The following is a 17,610-nucleotide window of genomic DNA, read 5'->3' as shown; positions in this document are numbered from 1 at the left end:
AGGCTGCAGGGGCTCGTGCGAGTATCATCCTATGCTGCGGCTGCACTCCGCTTATTCAATGCTGGCGTAACCAGGGGGTCGGAGGAGGAGGGAAGAGTATACGACACGCTAATGCACCAACCCTCAAAATATACAAATTTTACATGTGTATATGTTGACATATGAAGACAAACGCACAAACATGCATGAAGAGTGGCTAACCACCTTTCAACCCCTTAAACACGTTCTGCCTACTCCCCCATTACTCAAGCAAGCTCCCTTGCGCCATTTATCTGACTTTATCAATTTCAACCATGGGGATGTTTCACGTGGTCATTAGTTATTCAGCTCCGAACAAAAATGGTCGTTGTTATTAACCAGCGCACGCTCTCTTCACCCGCTTCTTCATCTTGGTCATCTTCCTGTACTGCTTATCTCGCAGAACACGTGCACCGAATTATCAGATGCGGGAGCCAATAACTCTGATGGGTGAGTGAAAAAAGGATAGATAAAGATATTCTAAGGGGCAAAATGTATTCGTGTGACTACATTTCAACCAACGTACCTGCCATCTTAAGACGAGTGCTTTCATCTTACTCTCTTAAGAACTTTGACTCTCCTTTTACACTTGTGAGAGTCACGTCCTAGTTACTCCGTTTTGAGCGGCACGTTGACTCTCTTTAGGAGAGTCATGCGAAGACCGATTGTCAAAGTTTCGCGTATGATATAGTTTATGTGCTTGTCGAAGTCATATTGTGGTGGGATTCACAATACGCTCTGTTCATCTCACGTGGCCCAAATATACATGTATACAACTTCAGCTACTACTACGGTCAAATCCTGATCATGGGTGTTAGCCTCCGTGATGGAGGTGTCGACGGCAATGCGAGTGCATCCACGCACTAGTGCTGTAGCTGCCCTACACCAATGGGCATTAATTGTACGAGTTCTCATCTCAGAAGTAGAGCGCAATAAGCTCTAATTCTGTGAAGACACGTTTCAATTCCTAGGAACCTTTCGCTTTCATGCCTATGATGGCGGCACCGGCCATGTTTTTCTCCCTTTCTGTTTTCTTATGTATTCATTATTGAATAGATGACATATATCTAATATTTAATCATTTATTTGTAAAACTTCCCGCTTCTCAGCCAATCCCCCCGCGGGGATGTGTGTCACTGATCAAGGCTCGGCTCTACCAGAAGAAGTCGCGCTGTATTTTGATTACTATTATTTATTTATAACCAACCAGCCCGAGTTGTGACATTCTACCAGCATGTGAGAATACCTCAATACGCCATAGATTCATCCTCTCTCATCGTCCTAATTGTGTGTCTAGTTTCATGCGTGTTCTTTTTGATGTGCCGGAGCAAGGTTGAGTCCTCTCGAAGCAGTTATGCGAGGCGTCGTTTGTGGACTATCTAGGCGGTATACTATGCGCGCATTTTTCATCATCATCATCATCATCATCATCATCATCATCAGCCTGACTACGCCCACTGCAGGACAAAGGCCTCTCCCATGTTCCACCAGTTAACCCGGTCCTGTGCTTGCTGCTGCTAATTTATACCCGCAAACTTCTTAATCTCATCTGCCCACCTAACCTTCTGTCTCCCCTTAACCCGCTTCCCTTTTCTGGGAATCCAATTAGTTACCCTTAATGACCAGCGGTTATCCTGTCTACGCGCTACATGCCCGGCCCATGTCAATTTCCTCTTCTTTATTTCAACTATGATATCCTTAACCGCCGTTTGTCCCCTAATCCACTCTGCTCTCTTCTTGTCTTTTAAGGTTACACCTACCATTTTTCTTTCCATTGCTCGCTGCGTCGTCCTCCATTTAGGCTGAACCCTCTTTGTAAGTCTCCAGGTTTCTGCTCCGTAGCTAAGTACCGGCAAGATACAGCTGTTATATACCTTCCTCTTGAGGGATGGTGGCAATCTACCTGCGCATTTCTCACTATGAGTTAAACGTGTCTTCGTACTTTGTTGGTTCTAAAGACCCAATTCCCCGCACCGGCATGTGGCGGTGTATACACTTTACCACAAATAACGCAGAATATTCCCGTCAAACTTACGCCTCTACGTATTGTTTAATTGAGTTCATATTCGACAGCCGAATCGATGAGCGCACTACGCATTGTTTATACAGCGCAAACGAAATTCTGAGGCCACACATACACAGCTTAAGGCGCGATGTGGCATGTCTCGCCGGCGTATCACACTCTTTTTGGCCTAGCGCCTTACCGTCATTCCTGCCACCACGCACGTTAAATAAAATATTCATGCAGATACAATTATTTCTTGCGAACTTGCGATAGTGTTACGACTAGCGTGGATATAGTACTTCATCCCAGCGTTGTGCTATGCTAGTAGTGTTCTTCCACTCTAACCATGTACTCTACCATCCACCGTGATGATGTTTGGGTAGTCCCTGCCCACTGAGCATCTTGGCAAAGCATCGAAGAAACAGAGCATGCAGTACATAAGGCAGTGGTACATAATGCAGTGGACCCCAGACGGTCTGCGAAAGCAATTCAAAGAAAAAAAAACTCAAAAGAAAAGGCGTTCTCGGAGCACACTATATATCCCGTGTCAGCCACTTTTTTGACACTGTTTGTGGTGTTACATTGTCACCCTCGTCTATTTTTTTTTCTATTCGAGGGGTTTCCCACCACTTCTACAAGCGCAAAGTTCATGGCTGAGAACTAATTACATAATACAGATACTATACAGACTAAATTTCACCGTGAACTTGGGATATGACTTACCATTCATGCTTCTATACAAGATTTCTTGCTTTGCTCTTAGCAGGTAGCAGTGGTTGTTTATATTTGATTAAAATGGTGAGTTGGACTTGTTGATACATAATTATACCACACTATAACGCAAAAAACACGCGACGGACAAAACCATAGACGACGGCGAGCGCTGTCGTCATTGTCTGCGTTTTGTCCGTCGTCTGTTTTCTGCGTTATAGTGTGCCAGAACTATGCAGTTTAAATATCGGAAGGAAAATGTAGGTTGCACGCGAATGTAGCCTTGCAGCTGTAAATAGACACAGGCTGCTCGCGAAATCCACGGAAAGAGTAAATTTGATGGATTCCCCTGCAGGCAAAGTAAGCACACACTTTCACCATTATACCGAAACAAGCGTCACACTTTATTGTTGAGCGTAAGGCAGCTGTGACACGGCGAGGCACATGCAAATGACGCCGATAGTGCAGTACTCAAACTACGGCCTCCAGCTGGGGTCGAAGTTCTTGCGCAGTCCCTGCCAGCAGGTGTAGTACTCCTTGTCGAGGGCCTGCGACTCGTGCTCAGCCCACGGCGTCACCGCCATGCTCAGGGAGCTCTCGAACATGAACGCCTGCGAAACACCACTTGAGCTTAAGTTGCAACTCCATACACCCTTGGCATATCGATTTGCGACAGTATACTGTACGATTTTCGGTCAAGCACCGCTTTGAATAGATCATGAACGATCTCTCGATTGGGCTCGGTGAGAAACGGTATCCTGCGTATAGCAGACCCTTCCATGGGCATCTCAGCTAAACCTTGCAGTCGTTCGCGACAATGACAGCGTACAAGCGAAGCGCGAAGCTGCCGTTTTCTCAAGCAGAGCCCTGTGCTCACTCTCTTCAAATCTGCTAGCGCCTGCTATCAAGCGTCGAACAGCGGATTAGCGCGATTGGCCGACCGCCAACGTATATCAAGTGCCGCATTTGGATCAGATGCGCTTCTTTCTACGGAGTGCCGGCGCTGCGCCCCATGGCCTACTAACATTACACAGTGAGCCACACTTGCACGCAGGATTAGCACCGGGAGAAAGCGATCGCCTTTCACCATAAAGTTCGTTCGGTCAGCGACCATAGGAATGACGGGGAGTACACGGATTAGCCTATAGTCTTCATGCCTGCGTGCTTCAAACGCACTTGTGGCTTTGTTTATTGCTGTGTTTGGTTTTGTTTCGAATAAAAGAACTCACCGTTTCAAACTTCTTGACCCGATTTGAACTCGTGCGCCTAAAAGGTTACGACGGTAACGTGCAACTGCTGAACATCTGCTTATCGTCGTTTCCTGTCAAAACAGCTCCAAGCTACGCGAAGCTGAATGGAGCCAAAAGTACGAAGACAAGACGAATACATGTACTACCCATCCTTCCTGTGCTCGCTGAAGCGCCATGCGTGGCCGCTACTATAGCGCTAGATCTCCCTCTAGTGTAATTATCGGAAGCTTTATGATGTTCATAACCCGCGCTCTAAGTCATGAGTCATGAATGATGACCTATGCTGACGTAGCTTTTTTTGCGCCATTTTTCCCTGCTTACCGTTTTGCACGCTCGTTGGAGCGAGATTTAAAAAAAAACCTCTTTAGGCGAAAGCCTTTATTGTCTCATACTCACGTATGTCCATCCGCCCGTTCCCTGGAATGGTGCCAGCTGTGGCATCTCCCCCTTACAGTCGCTCAGCAACCACGTTATTGCTGAGAGAGTGTACAAATATTAACACAGGAACGAAAAGATACGCTATAGTCAGTCTAACAAAAAGCGAACAAAATAAATTAGGTATCACTGCGGCTAGAATTGAAGCTTGCGGATTCACCTCAGCACCACATTACATGCCAAGAAAGACCTTAATTTCAGACAATAGATCTGTCTGAAGTTTGAGGGGAAGTTGGAAGGGGGAGAGGAGGGTGGCTCCTTTGCCCCTGTAACCAACGCTCTCGGTTGGCTCATGCATTCAAGTTGTGTGCGCAGCGTGTTAATAGAGAGTTTTAGTACTGCGGAATGGTGCTACGTACGCATCACGCAAGCGCCTTACGTTACGTGGCGTCCTTTGCCACTAATCGGCTTTTAGTACGCCGTAGTAGCCGCGTACGTAACGAGCGTGAAGGGCTTTGCGCCATCTGGTAGATCAAAATAGAAGTACGTGTTGTTGACAGCCAATGTGAGCCAATCCAAGTGTTATAGCCAGATTATGGCCATATTTTAAGCCACAGAACTGGTCGGTGCTTGCCTTCGATGCCGCCATTTTGCAAAACGAAGTCTCGCGCTGTCGCGAACTTGTTCGAGAGCGGCGCGATCACCTCATACGTACGTACGCACGCATCTCATGCGTGCGTACGTAGCGGCTGCGTACGTAACGCGATACGTGCGCGTTGCGGTCTGCGCATGCGCACTACGCAGAACGTGGCGTCCTTACGTACGCAACGCCGCCACGTACGCAGCGTACGCAGTACTAAAACTCTCTATTAATGACCTCTATGCGTTCGAAGTTTCTACGCAGCATCTGTCACAGACTCCTACGCATGAACAATCGCTACAAATTGCCTAACGACGCCCCGAAAAAGATCAACTCTCGAAAATCGCTTATTTTACGGTCTCGGAAGTTACAAAGGCAAACTGCATCGCATTATTTTCGCGCAAAGCTCTTACAATATCAAATCTAATGGGCTTCGTTTATTTTATGGTCACGGCCACTGCATCATTACGCTGGAAAAGCGAAACACAAGGACGCAGAATGTCATGCTTGCAGTTTTCTATAACGCGCACCCAATTTATCGAACGGCGCTCTTTGATGTCGAGCATCAACTAAAGGCTCAGCAATTAAGTTCAGAGGGCTGGATAAGCGCCAATATGTTGCTACTAGGCGGGCACTCACAAAGAGTGACTTTCCTCAAAGTAGGGCGGGCTGTGGTAGCTCTTGGAGAGCGTGGCGAGGGAGCGGGCGCTAAAACTTGTGCCGGGTAGTCTCCCCTGCCAAAGCATGCATGCTTTAACAGAAACGCTCGCAGCGTCCTTTCTTGAGGAATGCAAATACTATAATCTCACGCAAGCGCTTCGTCGAGCTCGTTTGAGCACCGTAAAAAAACTCCTCGTCACAAACTGCAACCTAAGCCCGTCTCGGTGATGGACGTGCGAAAGTAGCTTTCCTGTCGAGTTTTTTTTTTTTTTTTTGCTTAAGCACGTTTAATACCTTGTGATGGTGGTCGCGTCAATGCACTAGGGCGTGCTTAGAAGCAAGCCATTGTGTATGGAAACGATAATGTGCTTTATCATAGAGTTGCAGCTCTTTTGTCCGAAACAAATGCTTCATGGAAAGTATACAAACTATACTTCGATGCCCCGCCAGCAACGTCGTCCTACTCTGGACATCAATTCATACTCTTCGAGCGGTATTGAAAATTTGAGAAGCAATCTCACATGACGAATGCCGAAACAATAAAAAGAATGCATCACCGCACTATAAGACCATTTTTTATAGACCAGTTTTCAAGTTTTCGTTTGATACGTATATCGCAGTGTACCCGTTGCTGCATCACCAGGACCTTATTAAGGCGTTCTATTTATTATAAAACATTTATTTAAAACTTCGAACAATAGATAAGAAATAAAACAAAACAAGAAAACAATGTTTGAACAAGCTTGTTGATCACACTTGAGGCTGAAGGTATTCAATTTTTTTGTCAAAATGTGCCAGTGATATGGCGTGCTGACACAAGTTGTTTTGCTTTCTGTTTTATTATTCGGGATCACAGTTCTCTAGCATTGTTGTTTTTTTTTGCTTAGAAACTTTTTTGTTAGATTGTTTTTTTTGGCTTTGTCAATTAATGAAGGTCCGGTTATAGCAATTTTAATTGATCAGTTTCGTACCACCCACCATGTCATTATTTTACGCCGTTTTCACGCTCATGTCTGCGTGTTCATATACGCGCCCCACTGGAGTGGTCTACGTTGGCTAAGGGCTGACATACTCGGCTGCTGAACCGTAGGTTGCAGTATCGAATTCCGGCTGCGGCGGCTGCATTTTCGGTGGAGGCAAAAATTCTGTAGGCCTGAGTGCTCAGATTTGGGTGCACGTTAAAAAACCCTAGGAGGTCGTAATTTTTGGAGCCGTCCACGAAAGCGTCTCTCATATTCACATTGTGATTTTGGGACGTTAAAACCCCCATATTATTGAACCGTGTTCACAAAATATTCATTTGCCGCGTCTTACAAACCCTTATCGAAATTGATAGAAAAGCAAGATGGCCGAGTCGCTCGATAGTGTTTGTGCCGTAGTTCTATACGCTCGCCTTCTTATATATATGTTCTGCCTTTCAGAAAGACAAATGAGTAGATATAGTCAGCGCTCTCTCCTGCATGCATATATTCTTCGTCCTATCGTCTGCGCTGTTTCATTGCTGTTATACCCCTGTCTCACAGATGTTTGGACGGTAATCTAACCTATGGTCTATTGGCTCAACTGTCAAGCACAGATGCAACACGGGCAGTATCGAAGGCCATTGAGTGAATAGTCCAGCCAGGCAACGGAGTACCCCGACACTTCGTTGAAACTTCGGCGGCCAAGCGGAAGCAGCGCAAGCGCAAAACGTGTCATCTTCTTCGCAGTGTGCTTGTACACACGATTATAAAGAAATAATCTAACCGGTATGCTTTAAATCGGCATATCTGAGTGTTGGTAACTACTTATTAGAGTATTATTACTACTTTGAATTTGCGACTTGCACATACTCTCGACAACAGCTACGTACTTGCCATCAGTGTGCTCTCTCACAGTGTATCGCTCGCCACAGTTTCACTGCTGAACTTAAAAATTCATAACTACCAATAAACACTTCATTGAAATACTTAAACAACATCAACAGCCATATTTTACTTTTGAATGAACATGTGTTATTTAATATTTGGTGGCATTAATACGAAGAGAAGGATCCGCTGAGCCACACAGTTTTTTGCAATAAATGCCTGAAGCACTCAACGTCCATCCAAAACTGCCGCTTATCGCGACAACACCATCTAGCCGATAAAGTTGTGCAAAGAAGCAGGCAAACGTCGACGGGGTGAACAAAAAACTATATATTTTGTGTAAAGCCATTTAGTCTGACGCGAACAAGAACAGACGCAACCATGCCGCACGTGGTGCGTTGTCATCGTCGTATTGTGGCCGAATTCTTCTGGTTTGCACTAGCGAGCTACGGAGTTGTGACATTTTGGTGGCCATGCACTAGATGGCCTTTCAAAAGGTCCCGTGTGACAAAGTTGTGAAGTCAGTTATTGAGACAATCAGCGGTCACGCTTCGTCGATCTTGGCAACGCTTCTCCTGTCTTTCTAAGCTGTATCATGCTGCATTGTCTTCGAGAGATAAAAGTACGCAAGTTCGCACGAAGAATAAAAAATACACAAGTTTGACTAAATAAACAACGTCGTCTTGGCTGGCATTTGTCTTCTGGCTCCGCGAGTTGAACATTTTCGTCGACGCCGGGCTATAATCGACACAACGCGCACTTTTTATCCGCGTAAGCATGGATGCATAGGCTTGACGTGTTTAGAGAAATGAAAAAAAAATCACCAACCAAGCACTCCATGCTTATTGTTAACCAGCGAAAGTTGAAACGTGCGGCTGTGGTGTTTGGCAGTGGGTTTAACCGCACAATGCACCGAAGCCTTTCACAATTATTGGTTACATGTTCGTGCTTCTTAAAGAGGTTATGCACACGTTTGGCTTGAGTTTACCATAGTGTTTATTTCACGTGCCACACATTGCGCCTCGCATGATAACGATCATGTAAGAGTGTCATGAGCAGTTGAATGCGTTTCGCAATCCGTTAATCACAATGGTTGTTCTCGAACTACAGGCGGTCACGAACTTCGCAACCGAAGCTAAGGAGCCGCGGGAGACACTTCCACCGAAAGCGGGCGTTCACCCCATGGCGAACACGCTTCCGCAATCGTCACGTTAACGCTGTCGTGCCCGCTACGGCGCTTGTTAGGCGCGGCGTGGTTGTAAGCGTTTGACATCGCGAGTCAACTTGGCGGCGTGGCTTGCATGATCCGCCCACCACCGGCTCTTGCATTCCCATTCGCGACTTAGCGCGGTTTGAAAGGCTGCCGGATCACCGATACGCAGTTACTGCCGGCACTCAGCCTCTTGGGCCTGTTCTTGTGCCCGGACTGCACCATCAGCCCGCCCACGAATGTGAACTCTCTCACGTTCCCACTGTAGGCACTTTTCTAGAATTGTCCGTGGCTTATCCGTGTGGAAGGCTTCAGTATAAGCTGATGCGCGCGTGCTTGGCACCCCGGGTGAAATGGGATGGACAACGTCACTCACAACGCAGCCAATGACACGCATGCGATGAGAATGACGTAACTGATGGTGCAGCCAATGGAGAGCGCTCGCGACACTGATGCCGAACTGTTTTTTGTGTTTTCTAGACATATACACCTTTCGCTGTAAAACTGAAAAAATTCGGAAGTATAGAGAAAAGGGAAGCATAAGAGGCAACGCCTCAAGAACGTGCCTGAAGTCTCAAGAGCATCTAGATTGTACTAGAGCGTGCTAGAACCAATTTGAGTGGGCCGAACAACCAGTTCCACGCCTGTTTTGGGGTAAGTTCCGGTGAGGGTAAAAAAAGAAGAAGGTGAAGGACACTTGGTAAATTCCAAAGTGTGTTCCGCGAAAGCAGGTGGGAACTCAACTGACTGAGTCATGTCTCTCTTTTTTGCTACTTTTATCACGCTCTCTCAGCAATCACCTGATTAACGAGATCGTGTAAGGCAGAGAGGCCACAGCTGTGGTGGCGGCAACTGCTGCTATGCGCCGCTCTGGCATCACGTGGTTGTTGAGAGAGTGTTAGGAGGAAAGGGTATACAGCTGCCACGATAGCACGTACAGTGGGACGCAATGAGGAAACATCAAAAGCTTTCGGTCGAAGTGGATAGTTGTGTTGCGCAGGCTGCGAAGCACGAGCATCTCACCAATCGTTCTTTTGGGATGCGGACCACGTGTGGAAGAAACGCTGATGAGCGTCCTTTACGGCACACTCGCAGGTACCATGGAGTCCCGCGTTCCTCAATATGTGGTGTACATGCATCCAGCCTCTCCCCCTCGATCACATCACCCACTTGAGGCAAAAGCAAATGTCTCATGCTCACGTCCATCTGTCCATACCCTCGAATGGTGCCAGCCGTGGCCTGTCTTTCCCACACTATCTCAGCAATCACATGATGGCACAGCGGCGCATAGCGATAGTTTCGCCACCACAGCTGTGGCCTCTACCACTTATATTCATAAATCACGGCAATCACGTGATGGCACAGCGGCGCATAGCGACAGTTGCGCCTCCACAGCTGTCCCTTACGTTCACAAATCACCAGATTCTGAGACTAAAAAAAACGAACAAAAAGCTAACAAAAGAAGAGAAAAAAGCACATGGTATAATCAGTTGAATGTTCATAGGCTTTCGGGAACACACTTTGCAATTTACAAAGTACTCTACATTTTTTTGTCTATCCATGTCTGGTGCCTTATTTTGAAACCCTCAATCGCCCAACTCAAAATTATGCGAATCCATGCAGCGTACCCATCGTTTCCATGGTAACTGAATGGTTACAGCATTAGAGATGTCTATAGACAAATTCCATTAGATATACGTCACAAAAATGCGGTGGCGCTGTCATCGGGCGTTTAGTTTCACGTGGTAGGCAAAAACCATCGTGCCTACTGCAGTTGCTGCCGTGTTTTCCCTGGTCCGTGCACTATTTGTCACTGTGCAAAGTAGAAAAACGCTGTACCGACGAGTATGCACAATTATTTGAGCGGGAAGGCACAAAAAACTGCGCTAGGTCATTTTTTTGCAGTTTTCTTCTTACAAAAACCGTCACAAGAAGATTAGCCTCGCGAGAACTTAGCTTTGACGCCGGTTCATCAATTATGTTTTGGAGCGGCTGGCCCAATAATTACGATTCGCTCCATCAAGCTTTTGTCATTTTAATGTGCAACATCACATTTTTTTAATAAGCCTTGTGTGGAGGCATAGCGAGCTTGTTTGTCTCAAAGCACGTTAACGCTGTGGACCGCACTGTCATATGCAAAGAAATACGAAGAACTTTTCGCTATTGCCATCCTTGATATAACTGCAGAAGTCTTAGCGCAACGCGACAAAACGATTTCGTTATACTCGTGTGAACTGTCACACGGTCATGAAGCATGTGTTTCTTTCTGCGTGGACGCGCTTAATTAGAGCAGCAGTGAACGAAACGATTGCTTTGACTATGCTTTTCCTGTTTACATGCTTTATAAGCGGCTGCGATGACACTCCGGATACCTGACATATAATGTATCGGGCAGAGCTGTTCAGGCTGCGCTTCACGAGGTTTTCACGTTCATGAGAATTCACAGGAAAAGAGTAATCGGGAAACTTGCCGCGTCTGTTTACTGTCTGTACGCATTTAGCAGCCCCGACTTGAGCGTACGAATTGAGCCACGGATCTGACAGGTACGTAACCGCATTGTCCCCAGCATGTAGGTAAAGCATTATCACAAGCGTATTGAGGATGAGTGACGCCGAGATAAGCTTGGTCATTTCAGTGAACTACTTCGGCGCCTTTGTTATACGCGAGGATTTACCATAACGATTCGTGGCTATGCATTCTTACCCCACGCATTTGTATATCGTAATCTAGAGCTTCTCGCTGAACTCGGTCTGTCGTTCTTGCAATAGCTATCGAATTAAACAGTACAAATATGACGTAGACTACCAAAACAGCGATGACATTTCGCAAATGAGCCACATTTCCACCATCGAGTCACCTGCATGCTTTAGATGAGGTTCTCAAGGGTTCTCAACCACACGTCAATGAGGTTCTATATGTTCATTTCGGAGTCCATATACAGCCACTGCAACTCCCTCTATAGTGGCCGCCGCTTGTATATGTACACATGCAGAAGATGTCCCGACGTGCCGTGCTCGGAGGCAACTTTCGCAATTGCTGCTGCAGTGTTCACCTGACCATAGAGGTTAATAGCGCGCTTTTGGCTGGGAACGGCTGAACGGAGCGTATCAACACCTCCTAAAATTTTAAGGAGGTGTTGAGCGTATACGCTCCGCGACGTCGCTACAACAAACCTACATATATCGACGGCGCCTGCCGCTGTTTACAAACACGTAATAAATCTATACTCACCATGCATCCATCCCCGATGCGCTGCGGGGCCAGCTTGGCCTTGGATGCCTGCTCGAAGCAGTCCACGTCTGGCCCGTGAGGGGTCATCATGCTGTGCAGGCTAGCGCCGCCGCACTGGAAGCCCGTCTCCTGCGAACGCACACAGAAGGGCTCACCGAAACTCAGCATAATTTTTTTTATGTAGCAGGGAAGCATCTACCATGCCATTATGTGTCATTCTTCGAAAAGTGTTGTACACGCTGCACACTCGAAAGTAATTATGTGTAATTTGCTGATGGTGTGTCTCTTTTTAATGAAGAACTATGCCCAATACTTTTGCAATGGGTTGAAGGATTCAACAACCCACTCTTTACGCGATTCGCATTGTCTTACGCATGACTGTTACGTCGCTGTTTTAAAGCGCTTTAATACGCATGCTATCAGATGTTCCTTACCTTACACGAAGTCTGAATATGGTCAGGTTGCAACGGAGAATCAAGTGTTGGCGTAGCTCAGTCCGATAAAGAAAAAAAAACGGCGTAGCTAAGTCCTATAGAGTACTGGGCTGCCACCAAAGGACCCGGGTTCAATCTCAATTCCATCCTAGTATTTTATTATTTATTTGTCGTTATTTTCCTATTTCATGTGATAGTGGCTACGGACACAGGTGGCAGCGGAAAACTACGGCGCCAAACAAAATCGGCTCCCGTTGTTATCTCGTAACAGCATTCGGTCCAAAAAAAGTTAATACGCGTACCTTGGCTTCATACTTCCCGGTGATAAGACCCATGAACTCACTCATGCAGTTCCCTGAAAAAAAAAGAAAACATAAACGCAAACTGAGCAATGGTGTCTTGAATGTTTCTCGTGAAGAAAAATTTTGACGAGGAAATATTAGGTGAAAAAACACTTGCGATATTTCAATCCGAATGGCGCGACAATATACTTTTAGTGATTAGCGTCAAACATAAAAGAATAATGAAGTATCTTGAAATAAAAAAATAATAAGAGAAAAGTAGGGTATTATTTAGTAGAAAAAATAACTAAAGTATTACTAAGGAAAGAAACAATGAAAAAATGTACTGTAGTAAAAAAATGCCAGAACTATGCCAGCCTACGGTACCTTGTTAAGTCCTATCGGTTTGTGCTATAAAACATTAAAGGCGCTGTTTTCGAGGAAATCAGGAACTGTGCCTCTTGTAGATTCAAGAACCATTTTAGCCATATCTTTCACACCGCTCATACCTGTGGGGTTATTAACGTCTTAACAAGATAGTGCGATTGTTTCATTTTCCTTTCCAATTTTTAGTTCGCGCTTCGGAATGAGAGCTCGCCTAAAACAAGGGAGGTAAATGCGCGCTTTCAAGGGTACACCTATGGCAAATTTCATGTGTCTTTTTTGTTCTTTCTTTTGTTTTTGTGTTGCGGCAGACAAAAAATTGAGTCCTCAGAACTTTAGTTTAAATGTTCTTAAGCTCACGAACATTCTAATCAACTTATTCGTAATCTCATCAGAAGTATAAAACGTGGCGGCAGCAAACACAAGACTGCGTTAACTGGCGGAACATAAAAGAGGTCGCGGTGGGTGCAGTAGGAATGATGATTATTGTTGTCGCGGTTATTGTGATGCTGATGCTGATGGTGCAGGACAATGTGCATACATAGTGCACAAGTTTCGGCTTGATATTTTCTTTGTTTCGCCAATAATTTGTTACTTTTCTTTCTTTATTTCCTTTTTTTCTCAATCTTTTTTACTTATTTCCTACGAAGTTGTTAATAGTATTCCAGACAGAATTTATTGTCTGTTCGTGGTTGTCATAGATGCCTGGATGGATGCAATGAGCATTCCCTTTACAACGCGCGATAACCTGAGTGCCATAGAGTTCGAAAGGTGAAAAACAACTTCTTTTTTTTTTCTTCTAAGTCGGCCTAATTACCCAAATATTTCAATTAAAACTAGCTTACTTTAAAAAAGAAAATACCCATAATTCCCGACTGCCCCTCCCCTCGTGCCAGAATCAACTTATCTATTTCGATATTTATTTTTGTCCATTACATCTAACTTTCTGCTACCAACCCCTTAACAGCCTTTTACATATATAATTCTATTGCGGGTTTGTATCCCTTCTTATTATTTTCCCTAAATTCCAGGACCTAATGTAAGCCACAGCTCGAACACATACCCAGGTGCATATCTCCACATTCAGTCAAAAGGGGCTCCGCCATTTCCTCAGATTCGCCACATTTAGCACGCACGTTTGTTGTCTTTACTGAGCCTCGTTTTATGACTACGCATTCCAATGCAACCTGAGCTCGCTTTAAACAGTATACAGCGCTTCCGCTTCACTTATTATGAAATGCATTCCTCCTTACTTGATCTTTACTTTTTCGGTAGTTACTCAGAGCAGATTTCTTTTTTTTTTCATTGCTGCTATTGAAAAAATCCCCTCCGCCTTCCTGACTTTTGCTTAGCGCTCTTTGTTGTCATATCGCCACCTGTGAGTCAACGCTCTTGGCGCACAAATACAGAAACACTTACTCCGCCCACCTACCATCCTTCATATTCCTCAGCATCTCTTCCAAACTAATCGCCTCACGTCAGTAAACAGCTTCCAGCGCACTCTATGCCCATGTATAGGCGAAGCTGAACTGAGAAGGTTCAGACAAAATCGGGAGGAGAGGTACGCAACTGAACGTCGTAGTACTCACAGCAGTGACAAAGAAGTTTACCCATGCTTATATTAAAAAAACGCAGAAAACAGCGTCGTTTTCACCCTCTTTAAAAACCACTGCGCTCGACGACTCTGTCCTCTACATTAGCAACACACACGGAAAACGCTACTTGAGTGACATTTGTTTTTTTTGTCGTTGTTAATTGTGTTCAAATACAGGTTTGTACCTACAGGCGTAGCTTCAGCTCTTTCGTTACATAATAATTTCCATCTTGAAGTTGTCAATATTGGTAAAAAAAAGTCACAAAATTTACACGTGATTGGACACGCGTCAATGAACGATTGGGTGTAAATTTCGTGCTCTTTTGAGAATGGTTCGTCGTCCGAACTTTCTTTTTCAAGCTCGCGGTATGCTGCACTCTGTCTGTTCGAGCTCTGACCAGTTAAACTATCTCCAAGATTAGCTAGTACAAGCTGGCGTGCCCACCTTTCGAACTAAGCAGTGTGAAAGCCACCCCGGACTAAATCTAATGATTTATTGATTGATATTTGGGGTTTAACATCCCGAAACCACCATATGATTATGAGAGACGCCGTAATGGAGGGCTCCGGGAATTTTGATCACCTGGGATTCTTTAACGTGCACCCACATCTGAGCACATGGGCCTACAACATTTCCGCCTCCATTAGAAATGCAGCCACCGCAGCCGGGATTCGAATCAGCGACCTGCGGGTCAGCAGCCGAGTACCTTAGCCACTAGATCACCGTGGAAGGGCCTAAATATAATGAGGGTCACGAGTTCGGAATTGACACTCATCTTTGCTGACATGAATGGCCAGCGAAACTGTCAAATGCTATAACATGCAGATGCTGTTGGATTATATTCTTGACATCAAGCGCATCTGTCACGCCTATTCAAGGAGTTTAATCATAGCGAGATTCACATTCACTGACCTACCATTATCCAAGAAGATGTTTGCGGTAGAATGTACTGCAGTGACCGATATTCGGTAGTAAAGGCATCGCCAACGTTGCGATCAGGAGAGTACTTGTCATTCATGCTGCGATACAATGATTTCGCAAGGTGTTTGAAAGCTTCGCTGATGAGTCATGCGAGCAAGGGTTAACGCAAATCGTTTCTATCTTTTTTCTTCGTTATATCTGTAGTTTTAACACGCGATTGCCGAGCGCACATTGTACTGACGGTGGAGAAGAGCGTTCTATTGAAAACAAGTTACTACAATCCATGGCAGTTTAAGTTCAGACAATTTCTTCGCTCTCGTGTATTTAAACAGAATCATTCCGTTGTACGCGTTGGCAAATGGACGAGTTGATTAAGCCACTACTGCGTTTCCGATATTTATTCGTTAATTTATTTAAAATACGTTACAGGCCGAACAGGTCATTGCGTAAAGTGAGCATAAAAATATCATGCACATGAACATACATTGCTTTAATATAAACAATAAAATTATCGATTATTATACCATGTATAATAGTTGTAACAATCAAGAAAATACAATGGGAACTAAATACCAAGAACGTGCTAAATATGGACTATGCGACAGGCTGCCAATATTAAGCAAAAGCTTTAAAAATGCTAGTGTTTATATATTTTATGAAAACCAAACACTGCTCAACTATGAGATGCAGGTTAGTGTTCAAATGCAATACAAGTGAGAAAGAGTGCAACACAAAATAACTTCTTGTTAAAAACATGAGTACCAAACTAAACTTCCGTTAAGTAAGCAGCTAAGTTTATAGAACTGCGTGTTGAGGTGGTCTCGGAATTTATTTTTATTGCGCTCGCCTACTACATCATCTGAAGCGGAAGATGAGTTATTTAAGGTGTCGGTTTCACCGTAGACAAGTGTGGCAGAAAGATGATTCTCTAATCTTAAACGGACCCCTGTACCTGCCCTTCAGTGGGCACTGGGGTCCTACCTGTATATTAATAACCAACTGTGTATTTTACACGCACTAAACTGAAAATTATTGATCATGACAAGCGTCTTTCTCTCTCTCGCATATATATGTATATATATATATATATATATATATATATATATATATATATATATATATATATATATATATATATATATATATATATATATATAAAATGAACAACAAAAGGTTCAATACTCACGGTGATAGTATGGGGGTCTGAAGGTGTTCTCGGCTACCGACCAACGCGGCGGGAAGATGACGAAGTCGGCGATGGCCGTGCCCGGCTTGGTCGATGGGCAAGTGAGCACCGTGAAGATCGAGGGGTCCTGCGTTGTTGTTCACCAGGGTATGGCACTCGGTGACGAATACGCAGCCAAATGCATACGTAAAGGACAAACGCTTTTTTTTTTTTTTTATTGGCGCTAGTATGCCCTACGGCATCAGTTAAATAAAAAGGAGAAGTTTTGTTTCCTGTATGAAGGCCAGGAGTTGTCGATGCAGTGGACCGTGCGTCCAGCGCGTCAAGTCAGGTGGTCGGCCGGGGTGGTGGTGAAGGCCGCGTAGGTGGCGAGTGCGAGCCTGGTGAAGGCCCGGGCAGGTTCCCAATAGGTGATCAAGCGTTGCCTCTGTGGCTGGGGCAACGCAGAATGGGCACGTCGTTGGGGGAGGCTGTGCACCAGATGTCCATGTAGCCCGGATTGCAGGAGTCAAGGCGGCGCCCACACGAATCCTCCTGAGCGCAACCTCCTCTCGGCGAGTTAAGCCGCCGGGAAGGTCGGATCCACGCGGAGGAATGAGAGCACGCGTGGAGCGCCGGAGGGTTTCTTTGTGCACGAGCAAGCTGTCCTTCGGGGACAAACGAAGTAGAGGCAGCGGGTGTTGAACAGTCGCTGGATGGCAAGCGGCATCTGCTTCCACTTGAGCCGGTGCAGACCGGCGGGTCCACAGAACGCGGACAGGACAGGCACATGAGTGAATCAGTCGGTGTATATCGGAGGCTATATCGATGGAGCTGGTCACTTTTCGCAGCTCTCGAACTGCCTGCGTGGAGTCCGTATATA

The 17,610-nt window shown here is 45.3% G+C and overlaps 1 protein-coding gene across 1 annotated transcript in view; it reads right to left on the bottom strand.

Annotated features, from left to right (window-relative positions):
• Window positions 1-3,114: 3,114 nt before the first annotated feature.
• Window positions 3,115-17,610, bottom strand: part of LOC119174293 (homogentisate 1,2-dioxygenase) — a 63,741-nt gene continuing 49,245 nt past the window's right edge. Inside the window, exons 12-15 of the mRNA XM_075884945.1 lie at window positions 16,749-16,875; window positions 12,684-12,736; window positions 11,948-12,076; window positions 3,115-3,345 (exon numbers count right to left, since the gene is read on the bottom strand). Coding sequence (XP_075741060.1) covers window positions 3,211-3,345; window positions 11,948-12,076; window positions 12,684-12,736; window positions 16,749-16,875 — 444 coding nt within the window. The 3' untranslated portion in view covers window positions 3,115-3,210. The remainder of the gene's footprint in view (window positions 3,346-11,947; window positions 12,077-12,683; window positions 12,737-16,748; window positions 16,876-17,610) is intronic.

Source organism: Rhipicephalus microplus, unplaced genomic scaffold, assembly GCF_043290135.1.
Source record: "Rhipicephalus microplus isolate Deutch F79 unplaced genomic scaffold, USDA_Rmic scaffold_56, whole genome shotgun sequence".
NCBI classification, from domain to species: Eukaryota; Metazoa; Arthropoda; class Arachnida; order Ixodida; family Ixodidae; genus Rhipicephalus; species Rhipicephalus microplus.
Note: the sequence above shows the minus strand (reverse complement) of the source record. Positions and strands in the feature narration are given on the sequence as shown.